Source organism: Fundulus heteroclitus, chromosome 21, assembly GCF_011125445.2.
Source record: "Fundulus heteroclitus isolate FHET01 chromosome 21, MU-UCD_Fhet_4.1, whole genome shotgun sequence".
Classification (NCBI taxonomy): domain Eukaryota; kingdom Metazoa; phylum Chordata; class Actinopteri; order Cyprinodontiformes; family Fundulidae; genus Fundulus; species Fundulus heteroclitus.
Window position 1 is genome coordinate 30570027 of NC_046381.1, and position 24046 is coordinate 30594072.

General features: G+C 42.3%; 1 protein-coding gene and 1 long non-coding RNA gene across 3 annotated transcripts; both read right to left on the bottom strand.

The window, feature by feature from the left end:
• Window positions 1-5118: 5118 nt before the first annotated feature.
• On the bottom strand, window positions 5119-8429 carry LOC118556822. Its single transcript, XR_004927396.1, has 2 exons — window positions 8362-8429; window positions 5119-5412 (listed from the first exon to the last, which is right to left on the bottom strand). It is a non-coding gene; the product is annotated as an uncharacterized LOC118556822 (long non-coding RNA).
• Window positions 8430-9303: 874 nt separating this feature from the next.
• Window positions 9304-23226, bottom strand: mkxa (mohawk homeobox a). 2 transcript variants are annotated; one of them, XM_036125200.1, is made up of 7 exons: window positions 23045-23226; window positions 22065-22334; window positions 20048-20207; window positions 17179-17332; window positions 14366-14725; window positions 10876-10909; window positions 9304-10768 (listed from the first exon to the last, which is right to left on the bottom strand). In XM_036125200.1, the coding sequence occupies exons 2-7, from the start codon at window positions 22238-22240 to the stop codon at window positions 10492-10494; spliced, it is 1161 nt and encodes a 386-aa protein (XP_035981093.1). In that variant the 5' UTR covers window positions 22241-22334; window positions 23045-23226; the 3' UTR covers window positions 9304-10491. The 2 variants fall into 2 exon arrangements, with proteins under 2 accessions (XP_035981093.1, XP_035981094.1); XM_036125201.1 differs by lacking the exon at window positions 23045-23226 and adding an exon at window positions 22863-23024.
• Between the last annotated feature and the right edge of the window lie 820 nt (window positions 23227-24046).

Here is a 24046-nt window from a genome sequence, read left to right on the forward strand (position 1 = left end):
TGGTGCCCTGCCACTGATTCATTACAGTCTGACGTTTCAGATGCTGTAATTCATCCTATTGCTCTCAGTGATCATGCTCCTGTTACTTTAACCCTAATAAATTAAAAATAACACCACAAAACAAAAGCTGGAGACTTAATACATCACTGCTTAAAGATGAAGAATTTATATTTTATTTCAAAGAAGAATGGGCTTCATACTTGGAGTGCAATGATCTATCAGGTACATCAGCATCTATACTTGTCATGGTGCAGCTTTGTCTGCTGCACCATGCACATATTCAGGACATTTTCTCACCTTCCATACTGCTCCAGTCCCACAGCTCAGTAATCACATACACCCAGTGTGCGATTAGCAAAAAAAAAACAGAGGGGGGAATAACTTCAAAAGTTTTATTAATTAATAAAAGTTTTATTAATAATGGTTAGCTAGCAGGTGCTCTTTCAGGTAGCTAGCTAGATCCAGTAGGTTAAACTATTGTTTTAAACTTGCGCCATCTACTGTCAGGACTTGGGAGTGGGTATTAGTTTACTTTAACCCACAGGTGTCAAAGTCCAGTCCTCGAGGGCCAGTGTCCAGCAACTTTTAGATGTGTCCCTGATCTGACACGCCTGAGTCAAATAATCAGGCAATTAGCAGGACTCTGAAGAACCTGACCGCATACTGAGGAGCTAATTGTGCCATTTGATTCAGGCATGTGGGACCAGGGAAACCTCTAAGAGTTTCAGGACACCGGCCCTCGAGGATTGGAGCTTGAATAATAATAATCTTTAAAAACAAACAAAATTAAAATTGACAAATATGAAGGCCACAAGACATGTTTCTGACACTGTGTTTTTATCCTTTTGTACGGTGACCTTGAGTGTCCAGAAAGGCGCCTTTTAAATAAAATGTATTATTATTGTTCTTATTAAATATTATATACATTAAAAAATCCATAATATTCAGGGGTTAAAGCAAACATAATCAATTTGACTGGAAAAAAAAATTCTAGTCAGCCCATATATTCCAGGGCCGTGGATGTAATACCACCTTAGTAACCTCATTTGCTTATTGTGCAAAGTCCACTTTAACCAAATCTGGCAGTTCCATTGACAGTTCCTGTATCTCTCCCACCTTCTAGCTTCAGAGCCTTGGCGCCATCCTGAACAGCCCTCTCTATCCTCTTCCTCACTTTCCACATCCATAACATCACCTGGCTAACTTTCATATTTACAGCATCAAGCAAGTTCTTCCTTCGCACTTTTGCCAAACTGGTTCACAGTCCACTCACCTTTCCACTTGACAATTTCAAATCCCTCCATAAACTGCAGCTAATTCAAAAGACAGCAGCTTGCATCATTATATTATCTTCTTCACACCTGTACATTAACTCCACTGTCGCATTCAATATAAATCAATCCTATGATCATACAAGGCCAACAACAGCCATGGACAATGCAGGACACATAACCAACACTATCATGAGATCATACATTTTAATTTGACACAGATCGCACATTACAATAATCAGTTTCTGCTTTGCCCGTTATTGCTCACCAATTAATTATCACAACTCATGAGTTTATAAAGGCATTAACTTTTTTGAAGTTTAAAAAACGGTTATATTTTAGCCCAGTGTCATGTCCAGGATGGACTCTGTGTCCCCACCTCTCACTCATTGACTGCTAGAGATGGTCAACAGCCCCTCCACACTCCACGACCCTGTGTCACGTCAAGCCGCATTTTCCAATTAGATGCAGCATGACGTAACACCTGTACGGAAAAGCAGGTATAGAAAATCCATGGATGGGATGTTACATTTTTAAAAAGTTTAGTAAAATTGCTTAAAGTTTATCAGAAAAAAACATAACTTGCTTTTAAAGAAGAACATTTTTCATTAGAAAAATGTTATTAAACTTCTGCATTAAGTTAAATATTGTTTAAGGTATCTTGGCTGGTTTAGTTTGTCTGTCTGGCAGGTGTTTTTGGGTTGGAGTGAAATTAGTCCACAGACCCACAGGAGGCTTTTTCACATGTTTCTGGTGCGACTATAAACCTCCCAAGAAGAGGAAAAGTTGGGTAAAATCTGTAAAGTTAGAATTAAACTAATTTATTGAAAATACATTTTTAATACAAAGACTTTGAACAGAAAATTTTAACATGGCAATAAGTCAGGAAGCTTCTTAGCTAATCAGCTACAAATAAACAAAGAAAAAAATTACTATATTTGCAGTTACAGAATCAACTGGTAATACATTACATGATCCTGAATGTATAAACACCTTCTGAGATTTCTACAAATCTTTATACACATCACAGATAATCCATCAGATAATGACATCAAGCAATTTCTGGATAAATAACACTTCCTAAATTATCAGAGAGTCAAAGAATGACTCTGAACTCATCGCTGACAACAGTTGAAATTCAGGAAGCTCTAAAAAGCAAACCCAATAAAAGGGCTCCAGGTCCAGATGGTTTCCCTACTGAGTTTTATAAAGAGTTTTGGAATATTCTGGCACCAACGTTCCACAGAATGTCCCAGGAAACTCAAGAAAATGGCAGATATCAAGCTAAAATGAATTCTGCTACCATTAGTCTCCTGCTTAAACCAGGCAAAGATCCTATGTTCCCTTCAAGCTATAGTCCCATATCCCCAATTAACGTGGATATTAAAATAATATGTAAAGCTTTTGCAAAACAATTAAATAAAGTCACTCCTCTCATAATACACCCTGATCAAACTGGTTTCATTAGAGGAAGGCAGTCATCCATAAACACGCAGATTACTTAATTTACTAGATTATTCCTACAGTAAAAATATTAAAACCAATATATTGTCTTTAGATAGAGCGTTTGATAGAGTAAACTGAAAATTTTTATTCGCTACTTTACATACATTTGGTTTTGGCAATTTTTTTATAAATTGGTTGAAAATTTTATACAGCTTTCCAACTACCTGTGTCAGGACAAATAATCAAGCATCTTCCAGCTTTTGTCTCCAGAGGGGCACTAGGCAAGGATGCCTGCTTTCCCCCTCACTTTTTGCCATTTTTATCAAACCTCTAGCAGCAACAATTAGACAAACTAATGTTGTTAAAGGTATAAAACGCATGAAAATAGAGCATAATATTAGTCTTTACGCAGATGACGTATTACTCTATCTCCAGCACTCAAACACTTCTCTCTCTCAAATAATTTGATTACTAGAATCTTACTCAAAAATCTCAGATTACTCTATAAATTGGTCTAAATCTACAGTACTGCCAATTAATTGCTCTTTACAGAACCCCCTAGATTTACAACTGCAATCAGGAAGTATTAAATGTTTGGGTATTACTGTGCCGTCTAAATTAGCTGATTTATCAAAACTTAACCACATCCCGCTTTTAAAAAAGATAGAAGAGGACCTTGAAAGATAGAAACTGCTTCCAATTTCTATCTTTCAAGGTAGGATAGCTTCAATTAAAATGATGGTCTTACCTAGAATTAATTATTTATATTCAATTATCCCCATCTTTGGAAAGATGAACCCCCCTCATATCAGCTCTTCTCTGACAGCATGGTGGGAGTTTCTTGAAATGATGAAGTCATCACGTATCCCATGCAGTCGTACACTGATCAGGAATAATCCTGACATCCTACAAAATAATAATATGATAAACTTTGAGTACTGGAAGAATAAAGGTATTGAATACCTGGAACATTTATTTGATGGAACTGAGTTTATCACATTTGATAGATTAAATATGCAATATGGCAATAATAAAAACACATAAATAAATTTAATTATTCTCAGGATTCTGCAGGCAGTGCTGTGCAGCTCTCTGCCAGCGCTTCCGACTCTCTCTTCTCTCTCCCTGTGACAGGTGATTGCAGTTGACAGGTGGGCGTGGTGAGCACCTGCAGCTCATTGTGGCTGCTCCAGCTGGAGCTTAAAAGGAGCGTTCAATCAGCTGGAGGACACCAGAGTGTTAGTCTGTTGTGGTACACCTAGGCCGTTGTCCTGTCGACGGTTCTCTGTGCCTGTGTCTCACAACACACGTATGTGTGTTGTGAGAATATTATAAATGAGAGTGTCTAAGACGTATAATAAAATTAGGGCAAAGGACCTCACCAGACAGGGTGGCTTAGAAATCCTCCCCATTCCCCTGTGATGCCCCCCACCTCCCAAAATCCTACATTTGTGGCAAAATCATCATATATCTTCCTTAAACGAGGGATGTGGTTAGGTTTTGTTAAATCTCCCAATTTAGACAACAATATCCAAATATTTAATACTCCCTGACTGTAGTTTTATATCTAGGGGGTTCTGTAAAGAGCAGTTAATTAGCAGTACTGTAGATTTTGACCAATGTATAGAATAATCTGAAACTCTTGACAAAGATTCTAGTAATCGAATTACTTCAGAGAGTGAGAGGTGTTTGAATGCTCAATATGAAATAATACATCATCCACATAAAGACTAATTTTATGTTCTATTTTCATGCATTTTATACCTGTTGATATTAGTGTGTCAAATTTGTTAATACTGATGGTCAGAGGAGTCTTTATGGGTTTTGCGTGGAAACCTGAATTAAAGCCAGTAATTGGCCACAATCTTAACTGATGGTCTGGATTTCTACTCTATCTCCACAAAGTTCTGCAATGATGAAGCTTCGGTAACACTATTAAAGTCTGTAGGCAGCAGCACACACTTCATCCATCAGAGGTGTGTGTGTGTGTGTGTGTGTGTGTGTGTGTGTGTGTGTGTGTGTGTGTGTGTGTGTGTGTGTGTGTGTGTGTGTGTGTGTGTGTGTGTGTCTTCAATCTGGCAGCTGTCTCACTGATGACAAGCTTGATAAGTTCCTCATTCTGACATCATGCTCCCATCCACACACACTTCTCTCTGAGGAGGAGAAAAAGGCTGGTTTGTATATTTGATCCTGATGTTGCTCTGTGATGTTAAACTGTAAATTTGCAGTGGTGTGTTTTTCATTTTTCTGGGCTCAACACAGTAAAAACAGATTCTGGGTTATTTTCCAACCTCAGTTGGTCCAGTCTAGTTAAGAAAAATTCAGCTGAAGGCAACTTAAGAGTAGCAGCACCAGGACCAATTAGAATGATGTTAAAGAGGAATTAATTTCTCAGTTCAAATCACAGGAGGAACTCTTTTATTTTTGTTGTTTGTGTGCTGATGACAGAAAAACTGAAGCCAAACTTCTACATCTACATATGCTACTTATACAGCTGTGTGTTTTTGAAGCAAAATGTGTTACTGGAAAAGCTCCTAGCTGAAATGTACATGGCTCGTAGTCCAATCCAGTGGTCAGAGCTTCCTGGTTGCCCTCAGGCTGTGGAAAATGGCAGCAGGGTGTCAGACTGGAGAGCTCCTCTACCGAAAGCCCAAAGAGCAGCTGGATCTGAAGATGGCCTTTATGCCATGGAGCCCTGCAAGGAAACCAGGTTTTAGAGCCAGCTTGTCAAACAGCACATCATCCACATATATGTCAGCTCCAGCAGGCTGTAACCATGGATATGAATATCTACCAGATCTAACAAATACATGTATGTGTTTCTAGCTTAGCCAACCATTGACTGAGCGTGTGTGCAGCACATTCACACTCTGGGTGTTTACAGTCCAGCACGTTTTTCCCAAAGGTGCTTAACATCCTGCTCTGAACATAAGCCAACCACACCTTGCCTGAACACAGACATACATTCAGCTTCCCAACACTTTATTCTGCAGAAACAAGAATAACTTTATTCACTGAGGAGCAGGAAATGCAACAGACCTGTGAAAAATCTGAGATGTGGAAAAAGAAGACTTTGCAAATAATGATGGTCAAGTTGAAAGAAGGAGAGCTCAGAAACAGGAAGAGGAGGATGGAGACAGCAAATTACCTTAATTTGCATTTAAAGAGATCACATGTCAAGTATATTTCTTATTGTCTCGTGATAACCCTAACATATAGTAGCAGACGCTTCAAACCATACAAGAACCCACCCCACCCATGGAAAAATTATACGTGTTTCTTAGACACTGAGGAATCAACCAGGACCCTGCAGAACTCATAGGAACAACTGGTAAAAAAAGAAAATATTCTGATAAATCCAGTCCCAAAGATGATGGTATGAGCAGGTGAGCAATAGACAAACAGCACATCAGTAAAACAATATTTTTCTGTGGACTGAGATATCTACAGTATGATGGGAACATCAAACAGACCTTAAGTGACAATCAACTTTCCAAAATAAGGTGATCAGCTCTTTGAGTACATTAATAAAACAGGTTAAGAGGAGGGAAGGGCAGTAGTGCCTCAAGCCATGACTACAAGATCTCTGCAGCAGAGGAATCTGAACAGGAGACTAAACCTGACAGCCACTGAGCTCCTGCCAAGAGTACTGACCTATGTTAAATCAGGTCAGTGTTTCACAGAGAGACCCTGCACGGTTCTGTCATAAACTGAGTGATTGGAATGACAGACTTGGAGAACGACAAATGACAGAGGACGTGAAGGGTCAAGCACTTTAGCAGCCCTCTAATATCAGTCGGTCACCTTTGGGTTGAAAAATAATCTTCAGTCTGAGGAGGGATTTGTCATTTCTGATGGAGATTTCTGAAGGTCATGAAGAACGCTGCAGGTTCTGGAACACCTGGGACTTTTAACAAGACCCAAAAGTCTCATGACAGACGGGCTTAAAGAAACATTCTCCACTCTCATCACGCTCTAATGGTGTCTGTTCAGATCACAGAGGATCAGATGGTCAGCAGGGGAATAAAGACCCACTCTGCCATGTGGTATAAAGATGAAATATCTTTAATTGGACTTGGATATTTCTCCTTCTGCTCACATAGAGCCTGAACTCAGATAGTTCTGTCACCATCCAATGGGACATTTCTTTACTGCAGGGAGAGCTTTCAGCTCTTAATTGGGACATAGCTTCTACCTGAAAAAAATCAGGACACCATTGACCAAGGTTCACACTGAACAGGCCTGTCAATAGTACCGAGGAGCAACCTGGGTGGAAGTGTTCAACTCTCAGTTGGATGTTGTTAAAGTTACTCAGAGAATAACAGAGTCAGGAGGTGAAGTACTGACTGCTAAATGACCTCTAAAGAGCCAATCCCTTCAAAGCTCTGCTCCAACATCAGTTTTATTATTCAGTCTTCTCGTGTTTCTCTACATCCTGATCATGGATGGACAGAGGAATGACAAGTGCTCAACGCAAACAGCCAAAAGACAATTAGAACCTAATCAGCAAAGTTAGAAGAGATAAACATGTGAGGTTTGGACATGTTTCCAGGATTCTCTGAGTAGAGTGGTTCCATGTTGATGTGATGTTCCTTCTGACCTGAACAAGAGAGGCAACAACAGGATAAAGAAGAGCCGACTTTCTTATTCAGAGCCATTTAAACTGCCACAAGGAGCCATAATTTCTCCAGCATCAGGTGACAGGAAGACCTGCTGCTGTGATGAATTTTACAGGACCTCCATGGCAACATCAGATCAGATGGTCACATGAATGAATCCCATCTAAAACTAGAACAATCTCACCTGTTCTGATTACAGGTCAGAGGAATGTGCTGCAGAGCTGTTCTCAAGTTTCAAGGTCTGCTGATCAGCTTCAACCTGATTATTTTACACAAACTGGTCGTCAGGAACAAGATACAACGTCTAGTTGGGCCGCTTGTTACTTTGATCACATGACAGCTAAGTTCTGCGTAGATCTGCATTGCTTGTTAAATGTAGGAAAGGATTTATCCACACTAAATCTGTTTGACTTGAAATATTTCACATATTAAAAACCTTTGATGTTTCTAAAATTATTTTCCATCAGATCTTCTCCTTCTGGCACGACTAGATAAATTTTTCAGGTGGAAATATTAATTGGCTGGTCTGAATCATTTCTGAAGCATTTTTCTTTTAATTCTATGTCTATATTAGGTCAATTATTCAATAAAACTATGTTTTTTATTTTAATCTCATAATGAAACAGAGCAATTATTTGCTAGAATGTGTCTGATATAAATGCCTTACGATACACTGGCAACCTGTCCAGGGTGTACCCCACCTCTCGCCCTCTGACAGCTGGATACAAGGGATCCAGCTGTCGCGACCCCACAAGGGATAGACAAGAAAATAGATGGATGGATGGATGTCACTAAATATGAAACAATGCAAAAGTTTCACTCAAACTAGTGAACAATTTAGTTGAATGGTACATTCTGTCAAACTACACCTGAGGTTTATTTATTCATATTTTGTCTGAAATAAAGTTTGAATAAATCTGTAGGAATGACGCAATTCACCAATAAGCACATGGATCTTGTCCTCTTAGCTGATCACACGTTCTGCATGTAAAGATCAAATCTGTGCTGTTGTTTCAGTTCCTCACCTGTACAATGGCCAGAGAGAAACGTCGAAGTGACCGAAGGCGTTAAGCTGCAGTTTCCTTCCTCTGCTCGTCGCTACTCTTTCTCCCTTCCAAAAACAAAACATTCAGTTTAATGATTTAGTTTTAATGGTTGGAGCTCCTAGGTGCTCTTTATGCATGAAGTACCAAAGGTTTGTCCTGAAAAAAGCCTGTTGTTCACCCCTGAACAGAGCACTATGAGATGTCAGAATGAGCTGCGTTCACTTCAAGTTTGTGTAAAGAAACTGTAGCGTTTAGTTCAAAGTTCTCCGGAAATGCCATACATGAAATGTTTTATTCACTCCATGGCTAAAGGACTAAAAGACACAAATGAAATAACAAAACAAAATATTAGATACAACACAAATGAGTTCTAATTAATTAAGTTTCTCATTCATCCTAAATTTGTGGTAAAAACCACCAACGTTCAGCAAGTTTTACTGAAGTTTTAAAGAAAAACTTTACTTGAATCCTCCCTGATCAGCTTCAGCTCTGAGTGTCGTTACGGGGGCCGCTGTGAAGACAGACTGGATGTAAAATCAGTTTTTATTTCAGCTGCTCTGCATGATCCTGGCTGGCAGTGACCACAAAGTCTCTCAGACAGAACCAGATAGAGCTGCAGCCACTGTTGCCCACCCATCCATGACTCCATCAGAAGACTATGACTGCAGAGGATCCAGCTGTGGTAAAGACCAGTACTAGTAAACACACAGGCACACACTGGGACTACATTTCAGTCAGCAGGGCATAATTGCATGGCAGGAACAAATATTTGTAGAGAAAGCTGAACAGTAATACATTTTGAGATTGGAATATTATTTCAGTAGAAAAAAAAATGATCCCAGAACTGATCTTCCTGGTTTCTGTGAAGAAACTTTGTTACATAACATTTTTCTCTTTGTGTATAAAAACAGATGTGACTCATTTCATTCAATAGTTTATTAATTTCTGTCACAAAGTAACAGTTTTATAAAAGACATTTTACTTGAGAACAAACCAGACAAAACAAGCAGATATGTATTTGATCATTGGACTGAACATCCAGTCTCCATCTGAATAAACAAATATATTAGAAAACAATAAAAATAATTATGCGTACCACTTTCATTGCTTTGATAAAAATAGAAGTTATAGCAAAGTTACATCCCTACACGTCCTGATATACTGTCTGATGCTACAATGGCCATAACAACCCTTTTGTTGTCGGGGAACAAGGTTCTCCCTGTTAAGGCATCAGTTCTGGTCAGGATCAGAGACAGTGATTTCAGCTCATCGAGCCTTTTACAAAATTATCATCATGAGCTTCATTGTTTGACCTCACTTCACCTCCTTCCTGACTTATTTATCCAAAAATCGTTCTGTTGACTGGCCCTAAAATAATACAGACTTATCGGGGTTCTTCAATTGTCCCACCAAGTAAAATAATGTAACTTTATCCCTCTTTAGTCAGACTTTCCTTCACCGTTCTGTTAAAACACGTCCCAACCAGGAACTCTCTGTGGAGCTTTTTAAACAATTCAACACATGTCAACAAAGTAGCTGTGCAGTTTGATTCTTTCCCAAAGTCTCTGATCACAACAACAGTCTGAGTGTCAGAAAATCCACACGCTAGTATTTCTGAAACAGAGTCCATTATGACACACATGAACAGAACCTTACAGACCCGTATATACTGGGTCAGTCAGGAGAGGACGGATCCAAGATGAGTCGACACCTACAGGCAACAATAACATGTTTAATCCTATAATGGTTCATCCAGGCACCTGCTCAAAGGAACAAGGGCAGTGACGGAACCCCCATTTCTAAACATAGGGGCTGCAGTGAAGCTTCACTGTTCCTGACTTTCCTTTCAGAACAACTAGATCATGTTTGCTGAATATCTGAACAATCAGTGAGCAAATCTGCTACAAAACAAAGGCTCTTTGGTGAATACTGAATCTGGACCAGTAAAAAATAGAAATACAAAAATAAGATTACAAAAGTTCCTTGTTTTAAGAAAAGGATGGCCAACGCAACTTTTGGACATTTTCAATAAGACCAACAGTTGAATTTTGGGCCTTTCAGATCCCCTTTCTCCTCCTTCAGCACCAGTTGTTTTTCTGTCAGGGGGAGTTATTTGGTCTCTGTTTGCTGAGAGAGGAATGTTTGCTGCTTTGCATAGACGGATAACGTCAGAGCTAATACTTCAGCAGCAGCAGCAGCTTTTCTAACAGTCTTCACCTCAGCTATGTGAGAGGACTTCTGGATGATGCAGCTGGTTGTCCCAGAGACGCTGTCCTTCCCCTGTGCCAAGTTGGTCAAGGCCATGGCCGCGTTGATCTCCTTCCAGTGCGTCTCATCTTTGGCCTTCACCTCCTCCTTCTGCGTAGCTGCGACGCCACTGCTGCCACTGACGACCGGCAGAACACGCAGAGAAAGAAGAAAAACAGAGAGTGTTAGAGCTCCGTTCAGCTTGTGATCGGACGCAGTTTATCTGGTGATAGAAGGTCTACTCACTTGTCACATTTACTTGGCCCAAGGTCTGTGGTTTCTGAAAGCAGAGACAGAAAGAGGTCAATAGGCAGAGTTCTCAGGGTCAGGAGATTCACTGCAGCAGTTCTGAACCTGCAAGTTAAGCAGATTTGTGGATCTGTGTGCATGGTTTTTGACTTCTGTACTTTAAGTGAACACCGTGTCCTCAGCAAACACGTGCTGCTCTGTCTTCTCTTTGCTCAAGATGCTGGACAGAAAAAGGACGTTTAGCAAGAAAACTTCAAGAGTAAAGGAGAATGATAGGATGGAGCTGAAAGTTGTTTCTTGTGATTCCTAAAGTCCTCTGTGTAATATTTAGCTGGAAAACACATGGAGCCCAGGCAGCATAACTGAGTTGTCAGAGTGAAAAGACTAAAGGCAGCAGATCTGAGAGGGAATGAAAATGCAGCAAAGTTGTCTTTAGAGCATCCATAGTGTTGACTTCAGTATGCTGTTTATTCAGAGTTTCTTGGTGTTTGTAGACCTCAACCTGTCTTGTGTCTCATGCTACCAGCCCAAGCTACCATGTCCCCAGAGACACCAGTCAGGGCCCTCTGGGAGCCCATAACCCCAGACTCTGGAAATACAGAAACACCTGAGCCTCTTATTGCTGCTGCCATCCAGCAGGTCCTAAAGAGACAAAAGCAGCCTGACCAGTCCTCCACTAAGAGTTTTCATCTCAGCTTTCTCTGAAGTATTCCTGGGAAGAATCGGCTCTTGTTTGTGGTGAACTAAACGCTCACATCAGGGTGGAAAAAAAGAAACAACCACAAGAAAACATTATTCACATTTGTAAGTGTTTACATGTGGACACAAACAGCCTTTTTTGGGATCTGGAGGCCAAATGATACGTTTGTCCAGCACCCACTGCATCATTATGTTGCAGTTGTTCACAGTGAGAGCTGAGCTGCCCTCTCACACTCTTGGTGGATTTCTGTTTCTGTTCTGCGTCCTCACCTCTGCTCTCTGGTTAAAGCTCTCCTATCTCCTCCATCCCGTGGGAACACAGAGGCTGTCCATTGTTCTAAACCCAGCTCGGCTCTTAAAGTGAAACAGTTTGTGTTTTCCACAGAGCCGGCCAGTGTGGCCCTGCCTCCCTGAGCAGGCAGGCAGCTGTGTTCCTCACATCTCAACATCTGATTATGTGCGTGAGTGTGATTGTCCTGGAAAGCCTTGGCCTGCCGACCATTTAAAAACCATCAGGCTGAGACAGTTTTTTATTCCTCACTCCTCCTGTTCTATGTTGGGGAGCTGCTCCTCTAAACTGTCTGTGTTGATGTTTGGGAACTTTTCTCTGCGGCATCTCAGACAGAATCAACACAGTCTCTGTCTACTGCTTCCCTCAGTTTGTATCCATGAAGATCAGAAGCCAACATCCAATCATCTTCCAATGACAGAGATCTTCCATCTGATGTTTCTCTTCCTGTTTATCTTCATGAATTATCCACCTTTCCATCAACATGAAGCTTTACCTCAAGTTCATGTCAGGATTTTACCTCACCGCTGCCAGTCCTAACCCTGCCACACCCTGAGGCCTCTCCCACCAAACACTAAATCTCTATAAATCTCTATATGATCCACTCTGTTTATGATGGAGATTATCTCCTGCAGTATTTCATTAACATGGTTTGCCCTGAATTCATCACAAAAAAGATAAATCTAACATAACCCATGACTCATAGACAGTCAGGGAGATGTGATCAAAATATTTTATTTGATGTAATGACTGATCACACATGATGTAATTTAAGGTATTTTTTAGCACAGACAGAAAAATAAATGGGATCTCTGTGTATAGGTGTGGCTGGTGGTGCTGGATGTGTGTGTTCATGTGATGTTTGAGGCCTTGGAGCTGTACAACAGTGTGAGTCCTTTCAAGCTGACTGAAGGTTCATTTTCCACCAGAGTAGATCCAAGATCTCCATTTTCTGCCACATCTGCCTGCTCTCTGTAGTCTCCAGTTTTTCCAGTTCTATTTCTTAAAGATCAGACGTGGATTTAAAATAAAATTCTCAACTTTCCTTTGATTCCTTTCTTCTACTGTTGGATCAGATCCAATGTTCCAGGCAGAAGCTTAACCCATTTCAGTCAACTTTGCATCAGAGATCTTTCCATGTTGACCCAAAGAACTTCTCTCACTTGTTACAGAGAAACACTTCTGTAAATGTGCCAGAGTTCAAAGAAGCCAAGATGGAGACGTCAGAGGCAAGAAATTATAATAATCAGAGAGATAAAACAACGTCTATTAAAAGCAGCAGGTCCACCAGCTGAATTCATCCCTTTTTATCTTCATTAACTGCTGGAGTGAAGGTTCTAAGTCTCCTCTGGTCGATCCATCTGGTTCTGTCCTTCTCCATATGGGAGTCTCAGCATGTGTTCTGCAGTGAAAACAGCCTGATGTTGGCTCGGGTCAAAGGGTCTTAAAGGTTCCTGTCACACTGGTTAATTCATTTCATCCAAACCCTGAACGGACACACACACACACACACACACACACACACACACACACACACACACACACACACACACACACACACACACACACTCTCACACACACACACACACACACACACACACACACCTTGTCTCCTTTACACTCAGAACCAGAAGCACATTTGTCCCAAAGAGACACAATAAAAGCAGATCTTCCCTCCAACAATCCAGCTCCTACATGTTCAAACCCAGACTCTCCAAATTCTGGTCGTGCTCCACAGAAAGTGAAAATGTTACTATTGGATGTGAAGTCCATCTGAACAAAGACCCGGTGTTCTCAGCTGATCCAAACAGAACTGACCTTGATCCCAGAAACACTGCAGGACCTTCTGTAGATTATAGAGGATCGTAAATGTCTCACATTAAATTCTCCGTTTAAAGAAGCCTGTTGGACATTTAGCTCTGAGCTCTCAGCTGGAGCCACAGCTGGATCAAAGACATGACAAACAGCAGCCTGAAAGACTTCAACATGACCTTGTTGTGTCTGAGCCAGTAAACCCTGGTTAGCTGGAGGTAAAATTCACCCCACCTCTCTGGACTGGCTGAGAGTCAACCAGTGTTTCTGGTTGTGTGGGTCTGACAGTGTGAAGGTTACTGAATAGGCTGGTGTGTTTCAGACTAACTGCACCTTGTTTCTCTTGACCAGCCTCTCCATTTCAGCTACCATGAGAACCAGATTCAACTACACATACGGCCTGTTAAATAGAAGGAGAAACACACACAGAGACACACACACACACACACAAAACATTCCACACAAAATAATATAAATATATAACCCTATATCTATCTACCTATCTATATTGATCCAGCAGAGATATTACAGACCATGCAGAGGGACAGGCAGCTGGAAATAAAGGACTGGCTGCAGGAATTAGAACAACTGTTCACAAAGAAGAGGCAAAGATAAAATATGAAGGATGTTAGGGTGTGATGGAGAGAGTTCCTTAAAGGGAAATAAAAAAGAAATGTGTCTCTTTACCAGCTTGATAAACAAAGTTGGCCTCAGCTTCAGAGGAGGACGGCGACAGCAGCTCATCGTCGTACTCGTTGGAGCTGAAGGAGCCAGAGTGGTTCCTCTTGCGAGCGTCCATGACAGCGTTAGTCACCATGACGTGCCGCAGAGAGTCGTTCAGGTAGCGGTGCAGCAGGCTGCTCTTGTACTTTGGTGGAGACACGTAGTCCTCGGCCAGAGAGGCGGCCTCAACGGCAGAACGCAGCCCCGGGTCCATACCTATGGTCATGGCCACCATGGAGGAGCTCTCCCTCTTGATGACGCTCGGGTACAAGGGTTTGGTGAGAAGCTCAGGACCACTCTGTGTCCTCTGAGGGTTGTCGCCATCTGCAATATCACACATGATCCTCTCTTAGATGGAGAACAGGAAGTTTTCTCCAAAGCAAGAATGATCTATTAAAGACTTTCTAACAAACTTCTGTTGCTCCTTTCATCTTTAGTACCGGCTAAACATAATTTTTATTCAGGCCCATGTTCTGACTCTTAAGGATTGGCCCAGAACGTAGAACAGGTCAGCAAAAATTTTTACTAACCAGTTTTGCATCCAGCTCTTGAATATTTGTGTGATTTACCATGAACCGATACCAGAAAGGCTATAATATTCAATTGTAATAATATTTAAAAAATTCAATAATTTCCCAAGTTTTATGAGTCTAACTGTTGTGGAGAAACAAGGAAAACTATCTGAATTTTCCTGTCTTGGCTCATCTTTTAGGTCTGTTTTCATCCTTCTCATAAGGAACACCTGAAAGGAACCTCATCTTCTAGTCACTCACTGACGCTCATTTCTTGTAGAACTCCTGATGGTTAAAGAACATCTGCTATTGGTCACATTTCTGTATAAACAGGAAAGACTGCAGCATGTGGCCCGTATACATTGCCATGTAGAAGTGCCTTAAACCAGGGACACTGAATGCTTCTGGTCTCTGCCTGTTCATCTGGATCTGGGTCACTGCATTTAGATCACATCAGTTTTTATCTGGCTATAAAGTCACTAAAAACAATAAGTGGAAGTGCACATTGTAATGACTCTCATTTCCTCCACCAAATGTTGGACTCCAGGTTCAATTCTTTTCACGGTTCTGTTCATCCAGCCTGACTTGGAGTCTGCTTATTTTGAGCTAATCTTTAATTGAAATACCAGAACCAGAAGATTTAATTCTGGCATCCTGCCCCTATGTTGGCATCACCTCCAGGACAGAAAGTCCAGCAGAAACTTCAGACCCATAATGGATGGTGGTCCATTTCCTCCCCATCTAAACTCTGCCTCCACCCCCTGCAGAAAGAATCCTTCCCAGAGTGCTTTGCAGCTGCAGACCTGCTCCCAGAAATAGTCTCTGGAACAAAAGCATGGGTTTCAAAACATAATGGAGGGATTTCAGCATGTGGGCCAGCAGTGGGAGCAGGCTGCGGACAGCTTCACAGCCATAATGTGACAGGGAGAGGAGTCAAGGAGATATATGGAACCTCCAGAGGTGCAGCGGCCTGCGGCAGACACAATCCCAACACCATGCACACATTCCTCTGGGAGCCACACGCTCAGCTTCTCCTCCTCAGACACTGAGGTAGAGATTACTGACACCACAGCGCTCTTCCTTTCTGTCTATTCACTGCATGACTACTGGACATTGATTTTCTGACGCTTCCTCAGCTTGTTTTCTGTGCTGTCAGTGAGCAGAAATAATGGCCGGATCTCCCCATGAGAGTCAGCATGTGTGCAAGTGTTAGCAGTGAATACAGGGCTGACAGAAAGTGACTCATTTCCAGCTGTAGGCCGGGAGGCAGAGGTTGGCCCAGCGGGGTGTCTTAATGGCAGCCTGTCACAGTCCGCTGGCCATCGTGTGTCCCTCTACTGGCTCGCCATTTCTACACAAAACATGTTTCTGTACTGTATCGACTCCCTTTGACAAAAAAGCAGTGGGACATGACCTGGGCTTTTCACAACTCAAGGAGGTAGCTAAATGTTGTCCTGAGCACCAGCATCAGGTCCGAACCAGGATCTGTAGCCTTTTTATAACAAAGTTCCTGATATTATCTAAATTTACCAATATTTATAGAAACTGATTGTTCACTTAAAGAAAGATGCAAAAGAAAACAAAACCAGGCCAGAATAAGCACCATGCGACAACACAGGAACTAAAATACCGAAAGTTTTACTAATATGTTCGAACGCATGACTCTTCTGCAACAGGAAATTATGCATTTATTACAAGTCAGCTTATATTGGCTGAAAGATGTGGGTTTTCAGGAAGTCAGAGTCAGTTTGCAGTCTAATATCCATGTGTCTCTATCAAAGGGACCCCTGTGACTCCAAACTGTGTCAGAACTATCTCAGTCTGGAGAAATTCTGGTAGGAGTCAAGTACTTTGAAATCCCACCACCTTTCCTGAGGCAACTGATAATGCTGTCATCATATCCAAACTTTTCAACATTTGCATTGCTAGGTTAACAGAGCTCCTCCTCCTGACCACCTCAGTCCTCCAGGAGCTGCTCCACGTCTCCATCTAACAGTTTTTGCTTTGCTACCTAGAAAGTAGTGGAATCATAGCCCTGCTCTAAAGGAGCCGTTAGCTTGACTTCTATGAGACAATTTCTGCCAGAGTGCAGCCCACAAACAGGCACTAACTCCTGTTCAACAGGGGGCAGAAAGAATCAGGTCCAAGAGTTTTAACTCCAGAACAATTGTTCTCTTCAGTTTGATCATCGGCACCATTTTGATGCCAAGCGGCCACTTCTCAGAGCTACAACTGCTTTCCTTAGAGCACAAATGGGAGGCCTACCTTCTGAGCAGCTGTCATCACTGCTGACACTGAGCCTCTCAGCGTTGCCCTGAACGTATTTGTTGTAGAGTTTGATCCTGAGGGCCCAGCTCAGGTCCGGCTGCCTCACTGTGTTCTTCAGGCGTCTCCTAGCATTGGCAAACCAGTTGGACACCTGAGGGGGACAAAGCAGGAAGTGAGAACACACAGCAAACAGGAACACATGTCAATGGTTGGAATCCACACTCCTCCACATCCACAGCCAAACAAAATGTGTCCTCCTCAGTAAAAACTTCTGCTCACTGCCTGCCACGAGTCTCAGTGAGGAAAAACCGCAGGAGGAGCATCATCTCCTGAACCAATGGTCTGACTGAGACACGTCCCCATCCTGCTTATTCTGAACACATCCAGCCTTCCTCCTATAGGACACTTTTTCCATCACTGTCTTTAAGATCCAATAAAAGAGACACTTGAGCCGTCACTCTTCCCTTCACTGGGAGGAGAGACTATTAGATGTTATACTGGAATAACCTTTCATGCTCGATAGATTTCAAGCTGCTTATGGACGGCCAGGGACAGGGGCCTTATGTTAGAATACTTAGTTTTCAGATCCTCTCCTTCAGTATTAGATTTCTCATTAACTAGGACCATCCCTCGCTCTTCAGTCTGCAGCCCTGCATTGTGGCACAGCAGGCAGAAAGCAGCATCCAGTTGGCCAGCAGGACTGGAGGAGAGGAGGAATGAGAGCAGGGGAGGCGTGGGACAGAGAGGAGGACAGACGGCTGTCAGAAGAATGAGAGAAAAGAGAAAGGATGGCACGCCTGTTTAGACGACACCACTGAGACACTGAGAAGAGAACTGATCCAGCTCTTCCAGCCGTGGCCTTTCTGTAGCCGAGAGGAGACAGCATGCAGGCACGGAGATGGGTTTCAGGACCGATGGAGAGATGGCCCGATTATCAGCGCCGAGTCACAACATTTACATGGAACAAAGCTATCTGTTGTTCTAAAACATGACAGATTTAGTTGCTGTTTAACACCTGCTGCCAGGTCAGCCTTTCCAGGGAAAAACACGCAGGAAGTGATGCGTTCACCGTCACTGGCAGCCTCTACAGCGGTCTGTCTGGACTAAACAGTGGAAGAACTGGGCTGTTCTCAGCACCAATCAGTGGAAAAACAAAGACGAGTTTCTACAGTCAGTCATCATGGTCACATCTGAGTTTCTGTTCACACTCTAGGACGAAAAGATCACTTCTTTAGTCCAGAAAAGATCTAGGGCTGAAAGTCCAAGACATTTTTCTAATTGGCTGTTTTCTTTTTTTCATAAACAGCAAAATAAATAAATTGAAAGAGGTTTTTTCCTTCATACCCTAAAAACAGAGAAACAGGTTCTAAACACAAGGAGAAACCAGGAACAATAACTCATGAAGATGTTTCTGGTTTTTGATATTTCTCAGACCAGCAGAGATGTGACAGCTGAACCAATCATCTCACAAACACAAACTTTATCAGAATAAAGTCAGAATATTTAGATAACGAACCGATTGGATCCGCGTTGGAAAATAGGAAATATATGCATGTTTTAATTAATCTGCAACTATTTAAGTGGATCAATGATTTATAAAACACAATAATTAATTAAATGTGGAAATCATGAAATAATATTTACATGATTTGTCATTATTTGTTCAAAACATATGAAATAACTTCTGTATTTCTTGAATTACTTCCTGATCCTGTTCAGCAGCACATGGTGATTGTCTTTGATGTGTCAGCCTGACCAAACAGTCTGTCTGCAGGGCCAACCCTGCTGTAGAGCAGCTGATTGCTCTGCAGATAAAGTGATGTGCAGTTTAACCAGCTGAATATTAGCCTCTATTGGATGAGTCGTAGAGACACTTTCAATGATTTTCTGATGGACTGAAGCTAAGGAAATAGGAAATTATTCATTAAATACGCAGATTGGTATTCGGGATTTTCAAATTAATTAAAATAACTTATTTCATAGTTTATGGATTTCTTCTTTTTATACATTTGATGCATTTATAATGTATTTATTACAGTTTTATGTAATAACATTACGTATGTGTGTGAGAGGGCTGTCAGTGTGTGTTTGGGTCGCAGCGTCCCGGAGTTCAACACAAAGCGTTCCTCCTCACTCTGCCTCGCTCTCAACTAAACAAACGGCTCCAGGGTCCCAGAAATGAGAAGCAGATTCAGCACCACGGCCGGCAGCCTGAAAAAGCTGCTGCAGACTTTCAGAGGCTGGATCAGTGACCTTGTGGGGAAAATGATACTGTATACACACACGCACATGTTGGTATGTACATCATTGTGTGGACCTTCCAGTGACTTCCATTCATTTTCTATTGCTTTCTCTGCCCTAATCCTAGACCTAAGGTCACAGGTACATAACCCAAACCTAAATACACACCTTAGCCCTAAACCTAGGCATTAGCCCAAGTTGCATTGTGTGGACCTTGGAAAATGTCCTCACAATGTCAATTGTACACAAACTTTGGTCTATTGTCAAGTTTTGGTCCTCACAACAATAGACATACACACACACACACACACACACACACACACACAGCTGCACGTGTCAACCACACAGATGCATTCAGTGCTGGGTGGAAAGAAGAAACAATCATCTGAAAGACTGAGACACGCAGCCGAGAGCAAAGAAGCTGCAGGAGGATCTGGAAGGCAGAGGAAACAGCACTTCACTCCTGCATTGCTGCTGCAAGATGTTCAGGAAAAGTAAAATCTGACATAAAGCTGATAAATATCAACTCCAGCAGCCTGATCACACTCATGTCTGCGTGTGCAAAAAGCAGGATCTGACATTTGCTTCCATCCCACTGGAAACAGAGAACAAGAAAGCGGCTCACCTGGACCAGAGTCATCTGCGAGCCGAGCGCCAGGAGGATTTTCTCCGTCTTGGTCGGGTAGGGGTTGTCTCTGTGCTTGTAGAGCCACTGCTTGAGCGGCCGGGCCATGTCCTGCAGGGCCTGGCGCTTGTGTCGCACTTTGCTGCCGCTGGGACGACCCCTGTGGAGGAGCAGGAACGGGATTTAAAAGCAGGCAAATAAATGGACACATCTCTTGGTTTCGGCACACAGATGTTATAAAATCCCTCAAAATCTAAAATAACTAGAGGTGAACGAGAAGAACCTCCTGAACCCACAGGAGGAATAACTAAATCCTTCTAATTCTCTGAGCCGTGTCGGCTTCACTCCACCTGCAGCTCCAGGTGTTCTGAACCTGTAGATGTCAGTATGGAGCTGCACTCCGCTTCTCCCTTTATCTCCAAAAAGGCTCCACAGGCTGCAGATGGGACAGATTTCAGACCTCAAGGTGGGCCTGAAGTTCTTGTTCTCCCCATATTTTCCTTGTAATCTGGGCCAGTCTGAACATCATGGAGCACATTTCTCTCTGAGCTCTGAACTTTGTTCTTCAAGTTATTTTCAAGTGTTGGGCCTTCTCTATTCAGACCATATGATAGGAAAAACTTTGCCCATTTGAATAGACGCCAGCTGTCTTTAACACCCAGAGCAAATTTATATCCTCAGTGGCTGAGATGTGGAGTTCATGGACAGTGGTAGGGACAGAAAAAACAGCCACTGGCAAATACTGGTCAATCATAATCAATATCGTTGTCACAATTTTTAGCAATAGCATCCATATTTTGTGAATATGGTGAAGCCCCATTAAACTGCAAATTAATTCAGACAGAAACATAGAAAGTGTTCATTGAAAGTTTTAGACCCGCCTTTGGCTGATTGACGCTGTGCCAACATGTGTTCATTGCAGACTTTGTTCAGCCGACTAAATCAGGTTTAATTCATCCTGTTTGAACCTCGGTTTATCCAGCTAATATTCATACCTAAATTATTAAATGAGGTTCAAAAATAATACATTCAAGTTTTCTGCAGTCTCCATCAGAACAGTTTAAATAAAGTGTTTAATAGAAACAGATTATTTTTCGTTTGGAGTTGCACTCAGGACTGAACTGTGGCCGATTTTCCTTCGTTTCCACCTCAGTCTCATCTTCTTTGACTTTCAGAATCATCAGGATTTTTAGTTGTAAAGACATTAATATTAAGGGCATAATCCTATTTTCATCATGCTAGAGGTGTGATTATACATATATTAATTAATTAAATGTAAAAAATTATATTTCTATTTTGTATGCAATAAACGCAAACATGTACTCTAGAATAAATATAATTGTTTTCGCGAGAAGAAAATATTACTTTAGTTTCACTGACTAAAAAATGTTTAGTTTACTGATGAAAATTAGAAAATAAATAATCCTGAGGAGCAGCTCTAAATTGTGTCCCTGGAACAACGAGCAAATTAACAAGTCCGAGCTGCCTCTGAGAACATTAAATCAGCAGTTTGGGAACCAGTAAAGGTTTATTATCTCATCTGTGAGATTGTTCTGCATTAAAACCTCTGATACAACATATTACAGGGAGCATCAATAAGCAGGAATCTAAACAGAAAAACTTTTAAAACAGGTTTTGGCCTTAATTGGCATAAATGCGCATTTACGCACGGGTGCAGAAAGATTTCCATCGGATTGGTTTATTATTTTGTTTATGAATTTACATTAAAAACTCTGCTGTCAGACTTTAGTTTACATTTTAAACCTTTGTTTTAATCAATTCTACCCTTAAACGTCTTGTTTAGATGTTTCTTTTGCTGCGCTCATTTTGCGCACAAACCGCAGATAAACTCCAGAGACCTGAGGAGAGTTTTTCCCCTTCTCGCCCAATTAACGAGTGACCAACAGCTTTAAAAGGCTCACAGATATTCCCTCGTGGGTTTATTCGCGGACTCCAGCTGATCCACATCCACACATGCTGAGCAGCAGCCTCTATCAGAACCGAGAGCCTCACATACCCGCTCCGCCTGTGTCGGACCGCCTGGCTTTCTCTGATGGCCGCGCTGCTGCAGAGGAGATCTGGATGTTGGCCGTCGATGACTTCCAGGTAACTTCTGCTGCTCATTTCCACCTCATTCGCCTTCTCCTCAAACAGGATCTGGCTGCTCAGCTGGTTAAACACAATGGTGTTCATCTCTGGCCGCTCGGTCCGCAGGTCTCTGCCTCTGCTGCGCACAAACTCTGAAGGTGTGTGGAGGAAAAACCGTCCCAGCGTCCCCGTGTTTCTCCTGTGGCAGAAATATCACATTTAGTTTGTGAGGATCCTGTGAACAAATCCTCCAGATCAGCTCCTTCACATTCGGGAAGCTTCAGAGTTAAAGATGGCACAGCAGCCCTCTGACGCTCCACTTCAGTGTCGCTCATTGGAAACAATCTCGAATCAGAACCACTGTTTGATTCATTCAGTGTTTGAGCAAACTCCTCCCGCTTCTACAGCAAAGAGGCGTTTCATTCTGTGCACTTCTCACTGCGCCTTATTTAGTGCAAACAGCTGATAAATAAATGTGGGATGGATCGGAGCAGACAGCGGGCAGTTGGACTGGTTCCAGGTCCACTTTACTGCTGCGCTGCGATAAAAACCCACGCAGAGACGCGGAGACTGTGGATGATGAAGGTCGCATTTATTCTACAGGAACACAATCGCCTGAATTCTGTTAAAATGTGCAGTGAAGCTGCGGAAGGTTCAGACTGGAAACAGATCCAAATGGATTCAATAGAACCAGAGATGAAGAATCTCAAACAAATTAACGGAGGACCTTTTTAAGAAAAGTCGCAGTGGGTAGAAACGTGGCACTGTGGTGTAGTCCTTTGTCGTTGCGTTTCTGTTGGACTTGTTTTCATAGAGCTGATCTCTTGTTTGTCTTGCAACATCTGGCAACACTCAGAACATCTGATCCTGTCCTTTCATGAAATCTGGTAGTGGATGAGGACCAGTTACCTTCCCCGGTTCCTCCTGCGTCTCCCGGCTGTGCTGAACGACAATCCTGCTCCCAGCCGTCCATGCCCCGCTCACACGTTCCCCGCCTGAGTTTCTGAGCTTGAACCACACGGACCGCCGTCTCCTCCTCCGCTTTTCTCCTGCGGCCCAGGACTCTGAATATCTGCGCCTGCTCATGTTTCCTTGCCCTCAGCCGGAGTCTGCAAACATCCAGCTGCTGCTCTACGCTGGTTCAGGGGCAGCGGCCCCTGGAGGAGAGGAGAGGGAGGAAGGCTGTCTGAGCCTCTGAGCTCAAAGGTTACTGAGGAATAATGGTCCAATGGACAAAAATGTGCTTTGCTCCCACTGATGGAGTTCATTTCTTATATATCAGAAGGTTCATTGGATTTTAGCTGCTAAATGTTCAGGTTTGATTTGATTGGGCAACAGGAAGCTGCAGCTGAAGGACATACAAACTTCAAAGTTTAGGGGCAGAAAAATAACATTTTTAAATAAGAGTAAATGGGAGAGTAAAACAGATAAAAGAGTAGCTGCAGATGAATCATCATGTGTTGTTCCTGTTTATTTTAGTCAGCATCAGTGCCGTAGTGCAGCCAGCTGCTACAGGAGGTTGGAAAAGTTGCAGTTTAAATCTCCTTGTTAGGTTTTCACTCTAAACCATAAACAGTTTCAGCAAAACCTGCAGCAGTGAGAGTGTTCAGTAACTTTCATTATCACTGTTGCTGAGGATGATGCTTTGATATTGGTGTAATACCATCTTATGATGAGACAGACTCCAACTACCAGCGTGCAACATGGTCAAAATGGCCACCGACTCCCAGCATGCAACACGGTCAACGAAACCACCGGCCCTAGCAACGTTATCTCGTTGCTATGAGAGGATATAAAAAGCGCCCGCGCGCTCGATTCTCTCTTCTTCACTGGTACCATGCCAACTGGGAACAGCTGTTTCTCCCGTGGGGAATTTACCCTGTGTGGCACGTGTTCGATTTCTCGCTGGAC

Excerpts from the sequence above, each read along its gene's own strand:
- mkxa (XM_036125200.1), bottom strand. The coding sequence starts at position 22,240 with ATGAACACCATTGTGTTTAACCAGCTGAGCAGCCAGATCCTGTTTGAG. Across the intron at positions 14,726-17,178 it reads TGATGACAGCTGCTCAGAAG|ATGGCGACAACCCTCAGAGG; the intron begins GTAGGCCTCCCA and ends GTGATATTGCAG. Across the intron at positions 10,769-10,875 it reads GGGCCAAGTAAATGTGACAA|TGGCAGCAGTGGCGTCGCAG; the intron begins GTGAGTAGACCT and ends GCCGGTCGTCAG.